At 37.4% G+C, this 17,500-nt stretch overlaps 2 protein-coding genes and 1 long non-coding RNA gene across 3 annotated transcripts in view; 1 reads left to right on the plus strand and 2 right to left on the minus strand.

Annotated features, from left to right (window-relative positions):
* Window positions 1–5,918, minus strand: part of LOC138006943 (fructose-1-phosphate phosphatase YqaB-like) — a 6,147-nt gene extending 229 nt beyond the window's left edge. The window contains exons 1-3 of the mRNA XM_068853582.1: window positions 5,295–5,918; window positions 4,215–4,362; window positions 1–2,923 (exon numbers count right to left, since the gene is read on the minus strand). The exon at window positions 1–2,923 is cut by the window's left edge and continues 229 nt beyond it. Coding sequence (XP_068709683.1) covers window positions 2,764–2,923; window positions 4,215–4,362; window positions 5,295–5,673 — 687 coding nt within the window. The 5' untranslated portion in view covers window positions 5,674–5,918 and the 3' untranslated portion in view covers window positions 1–2,763. The remainder of the gene's footprint in view (window positions 2,924–4,214; window positions 4,363–5,294) is intronic.
* Window positions 5,919–12,703: 6,785 nt separating this feature from the next.
* LOC138008828 (uncharacterized) lies at window positions 12,704–14,763 on the minus strand. The gene is made up of 2 exons (XR_011124277.1): window positions 13,932–14,763; window positions 12,704–13,030 (listed from the first exon to the last, which is right to left on the minus strand). It is a non-coding gene; the product is annotated as an uncharacterized lncRNA (long non-coding RNA).
* Window positions 14,764–14,931: 168 nt separating this feature from the next.
* The window catches only part of LOC138006946 (cilia- and flagella-associated protein 58-like), a 16,023-nt gene continuing 13,454 nt past the window's right edge, over window positions 14,932–17,500 (plus strand). The window contains exons 1-7 of the mRNA XM_068853585.1: window positions 14,932–15,057; window positions 15,167–15,250; window positions 15,378–15,593; window positions 15,825–15,973; window positions 16,603–16,675; window positions 16,760–16,843; window positions 17,014–17,208. Coding sequence (XP_068709686.1) covers window positions 15,052–15,057; window positions 15,167–15,250; window positions 15,378–15,593; window positions 15,825–15,973; window positions 16,603–16,675; window positions 16,760–16,843; window positions 17,014–17,208 — 807 coding nt within the window. The 5' untranslated portion in view covers window positions 14,932–15,051. The remainder of the gene's footprint in view (window positions 15,058–15,166; window positions 15,251–15,377; window positions 15,594–15,824; window positions 15,974–16,602; window positions 16,676–16,759; window positions 16,844–17,013; window positions 17,209–17,500) is intronic.

Genomic DNA, 17,500 nt, shown 5'->3' on the forward strand with positions numbered 1-17,500 from the left:
GCAGATACTACATGTACATGTATCTTGTGATTTATTGTGACTGTTAACTGACATGCTTGCCTGTGCATGTTTTGAACAAAAGGATGCAGTTCTTAGGAATGATTAAACCACAGTTGAATTTACATGACTTGTGACGTTTTCTTTTTATTCCCCTTGTATCTGTAAGTCTGATTTCTTCACAATAATAAATTTCGTAAATATACATTGCTCTGTAATGATGCCATTGTTCTTTTTCTTCCCAATACAATTACATGTAGCTGCTTCTATTAAATAGCACCGCAATAATCCTTCTGTATTATTACCAGAATTCTCTTAAAGTAGTCCTTTTTCTGCAGTTAAACGAGATATTAACCAGTCAAAAAATATGTCCCCTGCATTAACCCATTGACTCCTGGGTGATTGACTTAACAGATTTTACTCTGTCTAACGCCATGACGATATTTTTACTCATCAACCGGGGCATCCAGGGTCACCTAAGAAGTGAATGGGTTAAGTAATAATTTTGCCTGTCAAATGGAGGCATATTTGTCACAATTTTATGGTGAAAAGGTTCTCAAAAATCATTGGACGTTTTCATGTGGACTGAAAGACTTAATTTTAGTACAGTGAGCTTAGAAAGTGGCTAATTTTGACAAAAGGACTAGGTTTCTTATGAAACAAAAAGAAATTTTTACCAGGAATTCATCTCAAAAAAAGTCCACCAAAAGTGATAATCATAAAATGGATCAAGGTTGCTTCTGTGATTTTTGAGCAGTTTTTAAACAGCAAAATCATCACTTAAACATTTCTTCCACTCTTCACTGTTCAGAATATCATCTTTGATGTGAATTAATTATTAGGTCCACTTTCGAATTCAATAGCTCCATTGTTGCTAGACCTGTCCGTATTATTGAATCAAAGCAACTTAGGAATTTCTGCAGAGGATAAGAATATTGTCCAACACGATGTTCCACTATGAAGCATAATAGGAACCCTTAAAGCAAGGACGACAATGACGGCGGCTACAAGAACGCGACAAAACAATAGGTTTAAATAGCAAAAACAATAGTTCAGGCCCCAGTTGTTCAAACGATGGATAGCACTATACACCCGATAAATCACTAACCAGTGGATAACTCAATTGGTTTTGCGAGTGTTTATCCGGTGGATAGCGCTAGCCATTGTTTGAACAACTGGGCCTGCACGCCCTGCATGTGATACATTTCTGTGCCATTCTTGTCTTGACAACGACGTGAAATGATCAAATTTGAGGTCATGTAGAGGACGAGAGCACCTGACAATGGATGTTTAATTTTCTCCCTAAATATCCACACCATTCTCATCAATTTTATTTTTGGAATGTGTATTCACACTTTTCAAGCTGAGCGACATGGAACAGTAACAGGAAATAACATTTTTAGACAACATTGTTGTAGCCGTCATCGATGTCCTTGCTTAAGGTCCCTGATAGTTCTGCAGCACAAGTTTATACATTCAATATCTACCAATATGGAGATCATTTAACTAGCCCAAGAGAATTTGGGTCTGCAAATTTATGATATGTTCTGTAACAAACTCAATGTGTCCTTCACAGCCATCCTTTAGGATGTCGTATGCATTATGCTGCCTGACATTCCAAAATGTGGCTGCAAAGGAAACTAGTAATAAAAATTAACTTAATTTAACTCAACCATTTCCAGGCCGTGAATACTTATTCGGTATGGCGAAATTATGTACAGTCATTGCTGTATTATTTTGCCTTATCTTGTAATAATAATAATAATAATAATTATTATTATTATGAAATCATTGAGTGCACGATTGCAAGTGAAATGATGTACTACCAATAGTGCAGTTATTTGTAGATATTTTAAAAATTATAATAGTTGTTCAACAGCGACCTTATGTAATTACTATATACATCACTGTACAATATGTACAAATTAATAATCATTGTCTGACATTGCCATTTTGACTGTGAAAGAGACTAACAAAAAGTCTGTCCAATTCAAATGTCAAGTTTGAAAACTGGCAAAGGATAACACAACCACTCATGCATGGACTATCAAAATTCAGAAAATAGTGCAGGTTGAAAATCCAACAGTAAAAATAATGGACCACTGCACTGTTAAAAATTAAAAGAGAACAAAATACACTGGTACCATAACAAGCAAAAAACATCACAGACTTGTTTTCACCTGATTACTAAAGTTCCCTTTCTTAGAGATGGAAAGAGTTAACTAATGAAACACTCGCTGCATGGACTAATTAATTAATTAACCCATTGACTCCTGGAGTGAGACTTACAGATTTGAATTAATGTTAGATGAGGAGCAGGCATTATATTAGCTCAATTGACTGGTGAATGTTGACAGCGAGAGGTTGCAAGTTCAATTCCCAGCAACTTCAACATCTGTTGTGACTTTGTGTAGATTTAAATACCTTTAAAATTGAGCACTGAGAGAGGGAAGGGGGTAAAGTGTGCACATCCAGTTGACTTCCATTGATATCAGCATTGTAGCTGAAGGAACAGCCGATGTTAAATAAAGTGACTTTACCTTATTTTAAATTACCTTTAAAATGTGCAGAAATGAAAGTCAATTTCAACTATAGTATTATTCTAAAAATTAAATAAATAAAAAAATCCAATTTGTGCTGTTTTTGGCATTTGCACCATTCACAATGTGTGGGATTGAGGCAAATAAAAATTTAAGTTCACGGGCACTTATATTTACAGTGACAAATAACAACGACAAGGCTACATCACTATACACACACTTAATTTTACACGGTAAAAGCTCTATATCTTTGACTGTAAAATTCTGTTGTGGTGTTGGTTATCTCCAATCCATTCTCATCTGTCCTAATGGGGTATCCTTCCATTTTACGAACATCTGTAAATCTGTGAAACCCAGCTTTTCGTATTGCCTCAAGGCCAATATCCCTATAAAAATTTAAAAAAAAAAAAGTTAAATCGCCTTTTGTCGGAGTTCACATAATCATACTATAAATAAAAATAATTTTCTTTATATTCTGAAATTAACGTGCACCTAATTTAAGAGTTAAAAATAGTAAATTATTCCTTAATTAAGTACCACCCTGGTCAGAGTTTTTCTCTGTCCTTGTGTGGGCCCATTTCCATCAGTAGGGCTATCGCTCGCATGTTTCATATGGGGTGGAGACTTACACTTTAATCAAAAATTTGGTTTTATCAACGGAGTTGATAATGTAAATTGGCCACCGTACAGAGATTCTAAAAGCTGACGTTTCGAGCGTTAGCCCTTCGTCAGAGCGAATCTCTGTACGGTGGCCAATTTACATTATCAACTCCGTTGATAAAACCAAATTTTTGTATACTACTTCCCCACCGACGCAGCACTACACTTTAATCAGTTAAGTCTGTTCACATATAAGTGCTACACGGCCAACGTTTGCAAAAACGTAATCCTTCCCTATTCCTTAAGTAAACTCACCCTGGGTGCCAGAGGAATTTTCTATCCAAGGTCCAAGACAATGCTGCGCGTGTCGAAAGCAAAGACCGAGTTTTTCAGTCCACCGTCATTGCCTCCAACTCGCGTAGCACTCTCTAGCCTGCGAACGCAGACGTATTTCCGGCGGTCGTTTCTCTCCCCCGAAAAGGGAGAGAAACGACCGCCGGAAATACGTCTGCGTTCGCAGGCTAAGCACTCTCTCGGTCCTTTCAAAAAAAATCCTCTGGCACCCATGGTAAAGTGAACTCGTTCGATAAACTTGATTAAAATATTAAGATCCCTTTTTTTACGCTGAGAAACTTAGAAAACCTGGACACTATATTTTGCCATCACATAATTATTTTGCAGTGCAAAGATTCTTTGAAAACAATGTTGAGTCAAACTCTTTCGGCTCTTTAGAAGGTCACATACAATCAAAGCTTTCACCAAAATACAAAACATTTTCCACCCATTTTGAAGTTAAAATGGCCCTTATTTCTTCGGAGAAATTTTCATCACGGTATGTTTTGTCTATTTATAGTTCTTTTGTAAATCATTGAACTTTGCCCATAACAACAAGAGCTCGAAGCATTGTTGTGGAACATCAAACAAAGCTCGAGCGACATTTGCAAGATAAGCATTTTATTTTTTACAATAAAACGGAACAACGATACCAATATCAAAAAGCCTGAGACTTTGCCTAAATTAAGCCACAAAAATGCAATACTCAAGAAGAACAAATTTGAATTAAAGCACAAAACTTACGAGTCTTCGAAGCCCCAACAATCTTCTGGTTTAACTCCAAGTCGCTTAGCAGCCGTGAGAAAGGCGTCTGGTTCGGGCTTGTGGTCTTCGTAATCTTCGTTGCCCAGCACAACATCAAATAAGTGATCAATTTTCGCTAACTTGAGGGCTAAAATCAGAACATAAATTACACGTTTATGGAACAACACTGATATCTTTTTGTTCTAATCGAATAAGCACGTTTTTTCAACGAAGAGTGGTTAGCAGGATGCGAAGTATGACCTCATAAAACAACGGAATATTGAGCTGAACTTTGCACAAAAACCAGCGAGAAAATGGCACAATGTTTAATAGATACGTTTATTATTTCGATAATTCACGCATTAACGGCAATAATTCCCCTCGCTGTTTTATCGAAAATACATGTACGTGCTAAAGGCGTCTAGTGTTTTCGAGCACTGAGATGACCTGCTGAGCCGACCAATATTATGACCATGTTCACACCCCCGTCATGCCTCCAACCTTTTTTCCGGTCTTCGGTCGCTAAGAACGTCAATAAAATTCCGTATTCGAATTGTTTTTAGGACTAAATGCACCCTATTTTTACAAAGTATACACCAAAGAATGTTAAAAGGGTGCAATCGAGTCTTAGCAATCCATTCAAAGGAAATAAGACGCACGAAACAAGCGCGCACGTAACCATTGTATTCCATAATGGACTTTGAACTCAATGACTCTGTTTCCAATGAATGAAAGCACGCTTCGAAGTAATTCGGGAGATCGCGCCAGAAATCGTTCCTTTTTAATGTTGACTCTTTGAAAAATGGAATAAAACATATATTTCGAATCCAAAGCACAACGATATGTTTGGATATTAGTGGAACTTTCCACAGGGGACTGATAGGGGGCGGCGGCTGGGGTATGATCTGCCACCAAATATAGTTCTCGAAGAATCAAAACAAAAATTTAAATCTTTTTCGCTAGCGTCTTTTAACACCTTCAGAGTAATTGTTTTTTTTTTAAGCACTGCTTTCGCCCCTATTAGCGAGGTAACTGACTCAATGTAAGATTAAAATTCGAAATAATTATTTAAAAGCTTACCAGTCAAAACTTGCGTTCGCGAGCTCCCCGAAGCCACTGCAGTTGGAATTCCCATTTGATGAGCCTCTTGTGCAAATCGTACAACACACTGGATGGCTGTTACAGACGACAAACCTTCCAAGAAGTATTCCCTCTTTCTGTCGTAGATAACGAAGGGGTCGAGTTTGATTTTTTGTTGTTTTGCCAACACGCGAATAATTTTCTTTCCGGGCACTCCAGCCAAGCTGTAGAAATCGGTTTTACGAAAGACAAGGCCAGTTTCCTTACAGATTTTACACCACGCTTTCCAGTGAATTGGCATGGTATCCACAAGTGTCCCGTCGCAATCAAACACTAAGGCCTTGACGTCTTGGGGCATTATACATGACTCAGGAATCATTTTAGAGACCGTCACGTCCTACTCGATATCAGTAGTTTGTATAGTCGTAACAAAGATGAGTCCTTGTGATTGAGTCGGATCGGCCACTCCTATGACAAGTGAAAAACCTCAGAGATCTCACTCAACCCCTTTCTAGGGATCTACATCGATAAAACCAGACCAATCGATCTAAGAACAACAACTAGGGGTTGAGCACTCCTCTCTGGAAAAACACGACTGCAGAGTGCTTTTCCCTTGCGCTAAATTTACATGCGTCCATAATTCTGACGTCATCTTTTTGTTTTGACTGACCAATCCGCTTTTATTATTGTTTTTAATTGCAAAAGAAAATACCAAAAAGCTCGGAAAAAATGCTTGAAGGTTATTCTCTAGGTTTTCTGCTTCTCACAGTTCCTGGAATTTTTTTAGCTCTTTGTTGTCGCGAATCCAAAAACAATAGTGTTGTAATTAGAGCCCAAGTGAATATCATTTAATGAATGATATTGCATGTACCGTTTACTGATGATCGATGGAATGTGAATACTTCATCAGTGCCTCTTTGAATTATGAAACACCCTTTGCAGTAATGATTTGTTTTGTTTTCAAAATGGTTGCCATTAATACAGAAGTAACTGAAAATCATACGTATTTTTTTGTGACAGCGTGATCTTCCGCTATTCAATAGGATTTTTATTTGCATAAGGCACTTGTGATGAAATGTTAATCAAGCCTTATTTTTGGGTGCTGAGATTAGTTTTTAAATGCTAGCCGGCTCGTTGTCAGAGGCCCCCTCAAGAACTTGAACGCTGAGTAAATTGTTAGTCTTTTTTGATGAACAAAGAGTGCCAAATTTCGGTGTTGGCTTATTGACTACTTTTGTACTTTGACCCTTTCATAACAAATACCCCCTAATACGTATTGTTTCCGGACGCTGCGAACCAGCTTATGACGCTTTCGTAATTTTCTTCCTAAATTTTCTCCCCCTCCCCAACCCCCTAGATCAATGAAGAGTTACTGTGTGTGTATTTTGTTCCTCGTAAAAAACTTGAGTAAGCCTTACTTTGTCCTGTTATTCTTCTTTATCGTATTTTCTTCCGGCTGATCTTTTCAGTTTATAAATAAAGGACGCCAACGTTCAGTTGACTTGAGTCTCGTCACAACGTCAGTTCCAAGAAATAGACAAAATATTTATACAACTAGGGCATTCCTGGCATTCTCGTTCCCAGAGCCGCGATCCTTTTGACCCGGTGGGGGGGCTGCTCCCTTATATGGACTATATAGGTATGTGCGGCCCCAAAGGGTATTTTAAGCAAGAGCCGATACAACGTAGATTTGATTTAGTGGTGTACTATATTTCGGCTGGCCAAACCAGCCTTCTTCAGGTACAATGAAAGTTTACATTGAATTGCTTCTATGTACATATAGATATAGTAAATGGATGTTGACGTTTACAATACTGGAAAAATGTGATAAAACATGGCAATTACAAAGATTTTGAATTCAAGGCACGGAAAAATAACGGAAATCACTCAAAATAATAAACTGAAATCTGATACGTTTCTTCGCGGATATTAAGACCGTTGGGATCAATTGTCCTGCCTTTTAAAATTAAAAAAGCTTCCCTGGCCTTACAGATCGAGTCTCTGTTAGAAAATATTTTTTCGATAGGAATTAATTGCATGTCCTTGGAGATGTTGTGGGGAGAGTCGTTAAGTTGTCTGTCACTCGTCAATGTATCAGGTTTTATCCATAACAACCGTACCGGAACCCTTGTCTGCTGGTTTTATTCAAAATCTTTGTAACTGCCATGTTTTATCACATTTTTCCAGTATTACGTCAACATCCATTTACTATATATATGTACATAGAAGCAATTCAATGTAAACTCTCATTGTACCTGAAGAAGGCTGGTTTGGCCAGCCGAAATATAGTACACCACTAAAATCAAATCTATGTTGTATCGGCTCTTGCTTAAAATATTTAGTTTCTCAACTTGAAATAACGCCGATCAGATCAAGCCACTGATCCAACGTACATCGACAGAAAGATTGTACACGGTTGCTTGCTTCAAAACCCTTAAAGGGTATGGTTTGTTAGCCGTTTTGGTCTGAAATGGAGTATCTATTTTGAGAAACTAAATATTTTAAGCAAGAGCCGATACAACGTAGATTTGATTTTAGTGTACTATATTTCGGCTGGCCAAACCAGCCTTCTTTAGGTACAATGAGAGTCTACATTGTATTGCTTCTATGTACATATATATATAGTAAGTGGATGTTGACGTAATACTGAGAAAAATGTGATAAAACATGGCAGTTACAACGAATTTGAATTCAAATACTAGAGACCATTTTGGTCTGAAATAGGGTATGGTTTCAGCACTCCAGTCTTGAATTGGGTGTGTTTTACATGGAAGCAGCTACTTCTTCATCATGAGGTGGTAATCGATAAGACCATCAACAAATTCCAAACAAAAGCCCTTCTCAAATTATTACACCAACCGTGTTACAGCTGAAATAGGTCTGAAATAGGGTATCAAATTTTTGGTCAGGTCTGAAATAGGGTAGGAAAGATCGCAGATGTTGGTCTGAAATATTTAGTAGTAAATATTTTCATAAGTAAATATTTTAATTCATAAGTACTACTTATTTATTCGTAATAAGTAATTAAATAAGTAGTAAATATTTTCATAAGTAAATAATGTAATTCAGAAGTAAGTACTACTTAATTTATTCCTAGTTTTTAGTTTTAGATAGATGGTATTATTAGTCTTGTAAATATTCTAATTCATAAATATGTACTTATGAGAAAACCGTGTATAAATAAAGTTATTTGATTTTGATTTTGATTTTGATTTTGAAATAGGGTAAGGGTTTCAGGGAGTGGACCGCACACCCCCATCCAAGTTTTCTGGGAGTCCCCCACCCCCCCGCCCCCGGGCTTTTTGGCTTCGGTCACAAGGGCTAGTATCGAGGCTAGTACCAGCGACCTGTGACCTGTCCAATGTGGAGTTCACCGTGGAGTTTAGTGGGACCAACTGCGGGCAACAAATTCCATTTACAATTTTTTACGATGCTACTTAGCACCCCACAAAACTGAAAAAATTGAGGCACTTTAACCAAAATTCGATGAAACATTGTGCGGCAGCAGTCCAAAAGAATCACAAAAACGTTGCTCAGCTCAAAATATATATTTATCATTATTTTTATTGGTGTTTGAATTAAGCTGCCTGGTACATATTATCCGGCCGTAAAGAACCGGGAATAATTTCCCTATTACTCTAAGAACTCTCGTAAGTTCTGATAAAATCACAGCACACGACAATCACAAAATCCTCCTTAAAATAGCCTAATTAGGCCTAAAAAGTTATGGTTCCTAATCTCAGTCTCAATCTGGATCCTAATCTTAATCTCAATGAATTAGGAGCCAGGGTCGTAGCGTGAGATTTTGAAGGTGTACGCTCACGAAGAATGTTTCGAGCAACGAAAGCTTGAGCAATCTCTCTTCGAACAGATAGCCCTTTTTTGTTCAAAGCTCTCAGGGGCATGGCGCCAATTTATCTGCAGGATCTTTGCAAGTCAAGACCCTGGGACGCTACTCCCCTGGGTCTTCTCAAGGTTCCTCGCACATGGTGCAAGATCTTTGGAGATCGCGCATTTGCTGTTGCAGTTCCCAGGTCCTGGAACCGCCGTTCTGTTCCTATCAGAGAGAGTGACTCTGCTGGTAATTTTAAAAGGAACTTTAAAACGCCAAACCGGGATGCAACATGTTGCATTCGTTTGGCCTCCTCGTTCGACAATTTTCAACAGCGTCCAACAATGTTGTATTCTTTTGCCAGGCCTGCGGTATGAGTTAATGAAAAGATACTGGAAATACTCAAATAGAGAGACACCAGTATAGTTCGAAATTTAAAAAAACTTGGCCAGATTTATAACGACTTTAAAAAATTAATGCGTCCAGGGAATAAGGTTTCCAGGATTTGAGCTGTACACACGGGAGTACGCGCGTATATGGACGCTACTACCCTGGGAGCAATAACGTTTTAGGCCCCTAAAACGATATTTGTCAGTTAGTATTCAATGTATGGTGGGGTCATACATGGTCTTTCAGTTTTTCGTTTCGCTCTTTCGGTGTTTGGCTGTTTCGTGGTTTAGTTATAATGCCCTATCAACAAGAGGCTATCCGAAATCCACAAGAGAGAACTCACCCATCAATACACTGAATATATTTATTGCAACGTGTTAGACTTTGCCTTTGACTCGTGTATGTGTAAACCAACAACAACAACAACAACAACAACGACAATTTATTTAGGTGTTTCCATTTTTATACATGGCATTACCTATCAAATTATGCGATGGAAATTGCTAATCTATTTAATTAAAAATAACCGTGTATGTATGTAATTCATCGTGGGACCTTGTATGATAGACCAAGTGGGTACAACATGTTCGTTAGCCTCCTTCGCAGTCGTTTTTAGGCTCGTCCCTCTCCCAATGTCGCAGCAGTTTGACCCAGTTTTTAAAACGGCTGCGAAGGACAGAGCGCAAAAACCGCTAGACATGCGCACTAGAATCACTCTTGTGTTGCCGCCATTCTATTTTCAAAATGGCGGACGACAAATCAAAATCTACCACGTCTTGTCGAGGCTGTCACGCCGCTGGCGTTTCTCTGAGAAAATTTGCAAAAAGATGATCTGAATCTGCCATCATTCAACGATGCTTCAGAGCCGTCAGGGAAGAGATCGGACTAAAACCAGTACGCCTAAAGCAATAGAGTTTTTGACGAGCTTCGAAGCTTCATTTGACGTTCGTTGTTTAGAGTTTTGCGTTTCTTAAGGTGGTCGGTTACTCTTTAAGCTCAGAACAGAGATATGTTGGAGGTAAATTATTTTCGCGAAACATATGAAATATGACTTTTTTTTCGTTGATATGAAAATTTTTAAGAGGTCTTTAAAGGTGGAATTCCGATTTCATACACCAAGACAGACTTTTTCAAATCGAAGTTTGAAGAGAAGCAGGTTTTTTTACCGGTAGTGTTCGTCTTCACTGTTGTAACTGGTTTTACACAGAAAAGCGAAGTCCAGTGCCTTATACTTTCACGCCACTCGATATAGTTTGTGAGGTTTTGGGGTCGTAGGTTGTCCTGAAATGCATATAGCGTACATGTATGTTTTTAACTTCGAGTTAATATCTTGTCAACATTGTTCATACAATGTAAGTTTTCTCGCTTTATAAGCCAAGGCGACAGAGCGGCTGCCTGTTATATTAAACAGCGGCAAATATTGACAACAAACCCTGTTATTTTCTTCCCTTTAACAACGTTCATTGCTATGTTTTGTGTAACTAAAAATAAAATATGTCAACTGTCACATCTGACTACCGGGGGATTGTGTGCTTTTTCAACTTTATGGGACTCTTTGCAAAGGGCGAGTTAAGTTTATTCAACAAAGTAAGCTGCTTTTTCCGTTTAGAGACTGAAAATGTCAGCAAAGGTGCTCTAGTTCAATGTGCAAAGCGATTTTTTTGGTTTTTGATGCCAGCAAAACAGTTCACCACACTAGAAAATTTTTATTCACTTGCTACTGGCTCACAAAGACTACAGAATTTGCCACATGGATGAATACATTTCACCAATGAAGGTGAGTGATGCAATAACATTACAATAGTTGCAATAATAATCTCCCCTGAATTGAATTTCCCCTACCCCTCAATATAGATTATACGCCCCCTTCTTTGTCAGTGCCAAAAACTGAAGCACTAAGTTACACAGAATTAGTCAGACAGGTAGAAAACCCTCAAGAATCAAAAGCAGGAGCTGGATATCAAGCAGAGAAAAATCGATAACGAAAACAAAAACTTTCACAAAAAAACATGAAGTTAAGTATTTGGGTTTAGCTCATTACGACAATGACATGCCAATGCCTTTGCAGTACTAACCCCCCCCCCCCCCCACTAAACATGTTTCATTTCATATTATTATTTACATGCACGGAACAAACTGCATTGAACACGATGCACAACCCCATGAATTTCTCAAATTGCTTTTGGCCTATTATAAGACCTGTGAGTCAAACCACACCAAAAAGTTAGCTCACTATAATAAGGTAAAACAGATATCATTTTCATAATGGTTATGCTTTACAATGTAGCTGTGTCACCAAACACCCAAGGTCAATAATTTTGCTATTATCCCAACAGTAAACACTTAATGACTGGTCCCGAGGGAAACAGTTCATTTTGTTTCCCTAAAAATTTCAATGTTCCCCTGAAGCGCAGACGAGGGAAACAAAATGAACTGTTTCCTGAGAGACCATTCATTAAGTGATTTGTTACATAGCACAAATAGGATCAAAACGTGCAATGGGAACAGCAACGGTGGTCGTCGGTCAATATTTGTGGGCAACAGTGCACTGTTACCCTCTGAGGTCATAGATTTTGCACTGTTGCCTGCTCAGAGACTTTTGAACGACAAAAGTGTTTTTGTTAGATGTCATGTGACCTTGAAGTAACCAATAAGAGCATGCACTGCTGGGGGCAAAAACAGTTATATAACAAAAATAATTATTATTCAACATAACACTTTTGCTGGAAAAACAAGATCAGCAACACAAATCAAATGTTGAATTGAGAGAAGAAAATGTCATGCTTCACAAAAAAGGACAAAGTTATAGAGACAACACAGTTTTCAACAAAAATATTGGACTGACATAAAAATTAATACCATGCACATGTAACCCTGTGAAAAAGCACCCCAAATGCCTAAATTTCCAATATGGGTTTTAGAACAAACTTTTCCTTATCATGGACTAAATTCTTATGGTCGTTAATTTTCTTTCTAGTGCAAATAATATTGAACAAAACAAAATAGTGTATTGTAATAATCAACTGATGCATGTTTAGTATTTTTTCCTTTCATTTTCCCGAATTTGTTCTCCACCTATATATATCTGTTTGGGTCAAGTTAGCAGAAAGTTGGGGAATCCACTCAAAAGAGACACTTGTAATACCACTGGCAGTACTAAATCCTAACATTACTCAACAACAATGACAATATTATTTGTGTTCCTTTAATATATGTTTTACAACTAAAGGAGACACTGCATTTAGCTCTCTTGTGCACCATACAATTTCACAAGTCACTAGTCAACCACTAAACAAAAGGAGGAAAGAACTTATATGATCCAGACAAAATGGGAAATTTTGGTGGTGAACATTCTCCAGACCTGTTTGAGAATATCTTCCAAGCCACAATGTATTTACAATAATGAAAAGGGTTTTCCGTGAACCAAGAAAGCTAATCTGCAGAGAGTAAAAGTAGGTTGCTGTACTACTGCACAACTTCAGTTTCTTCATAAATCAGGTATGGCTACCATTTCCTACAAACAAAAACAATGATAAAACCATTACACAGAAAGTGAATAATGACACAGTAAGCACAAGGGGAAAGATAATACCTTACATTATGAAATTTTGAACCACGGATACTGTGTTTTTCGCTTTCTGATTGGTTCACTCACTCAGTTAACAGCTCTTATACAGTATGACATAATATGGAAACTGATTGCGCCAAGTGTTACCATGCTGGAAACTGATTGCCTTTAAATATGTCCAAGTGTTAAGAATCAAATGAAAATTTAATAAAACAATAATCAATGGATATGATTGAGTTGTTGATCTCATATCAACATGCACTCATGGAATTATAATATTATTGTTCATTATTGTCTTGTGCTATAGGAATTATATGCTTATTAGTGTAATTACTGAAAGTTCTCTGCACTGATTGCTTGTCATTGAGATGATTATTATTACGTGATAATCACCGAAGCGGTTTTTTCAAAATAGCCACAAGCTGTTTTGTTCAGGTGACAGACGAATAAATTAATTGTTTTAAAGAAAATGTGTATTATTCAAATAATCAACTATGTAATAGGCGATTTGCATGATGGCATCATTTACTAAGAAATTGAGTTGCTTCTATTGTCAGGCAAATTTAAATTATTGTTTCCGATATTCCCTCAGAATTTATGAATGTTGGTGAACAAAAACCTCAACTTCATCTCGGTTTTTATTAACCGATATTCACCTTGCCTTCAGCGAAACAATAATTGTTAATAATTATTTTTTGGTGTTCATACTAATTTTTAGTGTTAAACAACTTTCAGTCAGGGGTACGCATCTAACTAAAGCTGTAAGGCTTATTATTATTATTATTATTATTATTATTATTATTATTATTATTATTATTATTATTATTATTATAATTATATAATGTACCTGAAGTGTTTGCATGCTTCCAAAGCTTTGCTGCACATGTGTTTTTGTAGCCGTTTTGCAAACTTATAAATATGAAAAAGTTGACCAACATGGTTACTCTGTTACAGTAATGTACTTTTCTGGGCTGTTCCACAACTGATCAGGACAATATTGCCAAACACTGAGTGGAAGACGCTTTGATGCAGATTTCCTGGAATGGTTTCTGCAAAAATATTTGCGAGGAACAGCAACAAAAACCTCGCACAGATCGATGGCATTTAACAGTCAAGGTTACGTGACGTGGAAATTGTAAATCCCAGGTGTTAAGAAAATTCAACTTTGTGGCTGAAGTTCACTCACAGTTCATCTACAGCAAGAAACCCAGTGGACGATTTTATACGATCAAAGTTGTATGACCGCGTTACGTTACAGTCTTCAATAACAACGGCCAGCCAAACTTATTTTCAAAAGCAAAAACCTTTCGTCCATCAAGACCAAGTTGCTCCTGTAGTTCCCGAGAACAAAGAAGAATTTCGTTGCCAGTTCGCTGGTTTCTGCAAGATTTTTAAATAATCTGGGGGCAGACCAACACCCCATGTCAAGAAAATTCACAGTAGCCAAAACCAACAAAATGATACAAGAGGACGCATTGCTACTTGACATGCAGACTTGCGAAGTAATCAATCGTGTGTCCTCGACCGTTGATTTGGAATCGCTGAGTGTTCTCTCCGACCTTGAAAAAAAATTCCTCTGGCACCCAGGGTATGAGTCGTCTAACTTTCCACAAAATTTGACAAATGCTAGAGTGTTATTCTCCACTTCGATCGATCACTGTCTCGATCACTTCGAATCTTTAGAGTTTGCGCAGGCGCAGTTACGCGAAAAAAAGCCATTTTACGTCATTATTCTCTAGCCAATCAGCGGTTTTTGCGCTCTGTCGCTGCGAAGGAGGCTGGCCACCGAGTCCACCGAAGTGTGAGCGGGCCTGGGTACAAGCAAGATTTACTCACATGTATCTATGGAAACAAGAACCAAACGACGTCCGCCATCTTGGTCGCGAGTAAAACAACAGAATCACAGACGGATACAGAACATAACGGCGTATGATCGAACGCGTTGTCTGTAAAAATATAAGGAACAAATGGACGTTAGTATAGTAATTTAAAAAATACTGTCTTAGAGCATTTTTCGGGCTGCATTTTAAGGAAATTGAAGTCTTCTTTGTAAGCTAATGACACTTAACGTACTTTTTGCAGACGGATAAAAAACCACAGGAGCTTAAAGAAAAGCCTGCTATTGAAGAAAATGCATTCGAAGCACTTGAAAGAGATTTCCAGGAGGTAAAGTAGTATTACAATCAACGACATTTAAGACTACAGTGATGAATGCACCGTTCCTTTACTCCTGTTTACATAAATGTGCCATCTCTAAATTTAGTTAAGGGGGTTGAATCTTCTTGTTTTGTAGGTTCTTGGAGAGCTCATGGGAGACAAAAGTCTCGAGAAGTTTCGTGTGGAATATGAAAAGTTGCACAGGGCGCTGAAAAAGTCCCATGAAAGTGAAAAACGATTGATGCAAAAATGCCGAGAGCTGAATGCAGAGATTGTAGCAAACGCCTCGAAAGTTCAGACGGCTTTGAAACTCTCCCAAGAAGATCAGACAACAATAGCTTCTCTCAAAAAGGTAATATTATTTTTCCAGTAACTGAGACGAACTGTAGTCATTAGTTATTAGTGGCTAACAGATAATATTATTATGGATTTTGTAATTTTAGTCTGGACAAAAATCTGAGACTCTTATCTATAATTTTGTGGGGTGGGCTTAAGGAAAACTCTGAAAATTTAGGATGAGAGCTAAAATCAGCTGTAATTGAGTGTTGACTTTCAATTCTCATGTATGGTGTGTGTGCTTTAGGAAATTGAAAAAGCATGGAAAATGGTTGATGCAGCCCATGATAAGGAGCAGAGAGCAAGAGAAACAATCCAGTCTTTAAAACTTGAGATAGCAAATCTCAGTAAACTAGTAGAGCAAGGAGCTGGCTTAACAATGGGACAGGATCATAGGTAACTATTACATTTATCATAGCAAGAACTTACATGTATTATCAACAATAAACTCCTTGAACAATCACAGTCAAAATATATATGCCATTTGCTAGCTAGGAGGTCCGTATAGCAAAACACTGTGACCGAAGTCTTGAAAATGCTGCCTAAGGCCGACCGACCGAGGTCACAGTTTTTCGCTATACGGACCGACCCTTAGCTGGTAAATAACTTATTTATTTTTTTCCTCCCTCTCTCCCTTCCTCTCTGGAATCAGTTTTTAAGTTGTTGACTCGCACTGTGCTTGATATCGAATGTAGTATGAAAGCGACTTACAAACTCAACATTTCAAACAGAAATATTTTTATTTGAATTCTATTTCCAAACCTCTTGTCTAATAAAAAGTAGCTTCTGAATGTAAATGGATGGAAATTTAAGGTCATCACACAAGCTAACGCAACCAAGGCTGGGATTCCACCCATCATGAGTTGGCCAGATGAGAAAATTCTGCCAGCTCCTGGAATCAAACAGATTGCAGGATTTGTTGAATTCTGCCCACTCACACACTGAGAAAAAAAATAGTGTTATTGACCTTTTTTCATGATGATGATGATGATGATGATGATGATGATGATTATTATTATTTTTAGTGTCAATGAACTCTTAAAGATCAAGGATGAGTTGACCAAAGATAGAGATGAAAAATTTTCAGAGATAACAAAGGTAAGAAACTTCTTGTCTTTATTTTGTTATGTACATGTAAAAAAAAATAAAAGTAATAATTTGACAACATCATTTTCATTGTAGATGAGAGAAGAACTTTCAAGCGCAACCACAAAACAACAAAAGGCAGAGCAAGACAGGGAAGAAGCAGAAATGAAGATTGCAGAGGTAAGTTCTACAATAACTGAGTGATTATTGAAACTTGATGAAATCCTTTTTGCTTGAAAAGAGTGATTTATCAAAAATCAAAAGTCATATATGCATGTACATGTATGTTAACTCTTAATAATACATTGTATTATTATGGTGCCCATTAAAACACATAATTCTCAATTCAGCTCAAAGAAGACATTCAAATGCGAAGTAACGAGGCACAGCGAGAGGCAAGGAAAAAGGAGAAAATTGAGAAGGAGTTGAAACAAACAAAGAATGACTTGGAAGCCAGGAATGCTGAACTAAGGACAAAAACAGGAAATCTGCAGCGGGCACAGGAAGATATCACCAAGCTTGAACAACAGCTGAAAGAACAAAGGGTGAGCTTGTGAAATTTTCTTGAAATACCATGTGTGTTAATAATAATATTATTATTTCTGTGTTTTGGTACAAGTGGCTGACAAATGGTTATGATAATATCAGCTCTTAAAATCTAAACAGACACTTCCAGATAAACACAAGCTACAGGTAAAGTAATGTTAAGTACTTTCTATACAATTTTTGGTGCAAGGTCTAATTAGTTACATATTACAGCATTTCTGGGTCATGTACAGTTGCTAAATCAATTTTTCCCCTCTTATTTATTCAAGTTGGCATTTTGGTTTTATGTTG

This window comes from Montipora foliosa, chromosome 6, assembly GCF_036669935.1.
Source record: "Montipora foliosa isolate CH-2021 chromosome 6, ASM3666993v2, whole genome shotgun sequence".
Lineage (NCBI taxonomy): Eukaryota > Metazoa > Cnidaria > Anthozoa > Scleractinia > Acroporidae > Montipora > Montipora foliosa.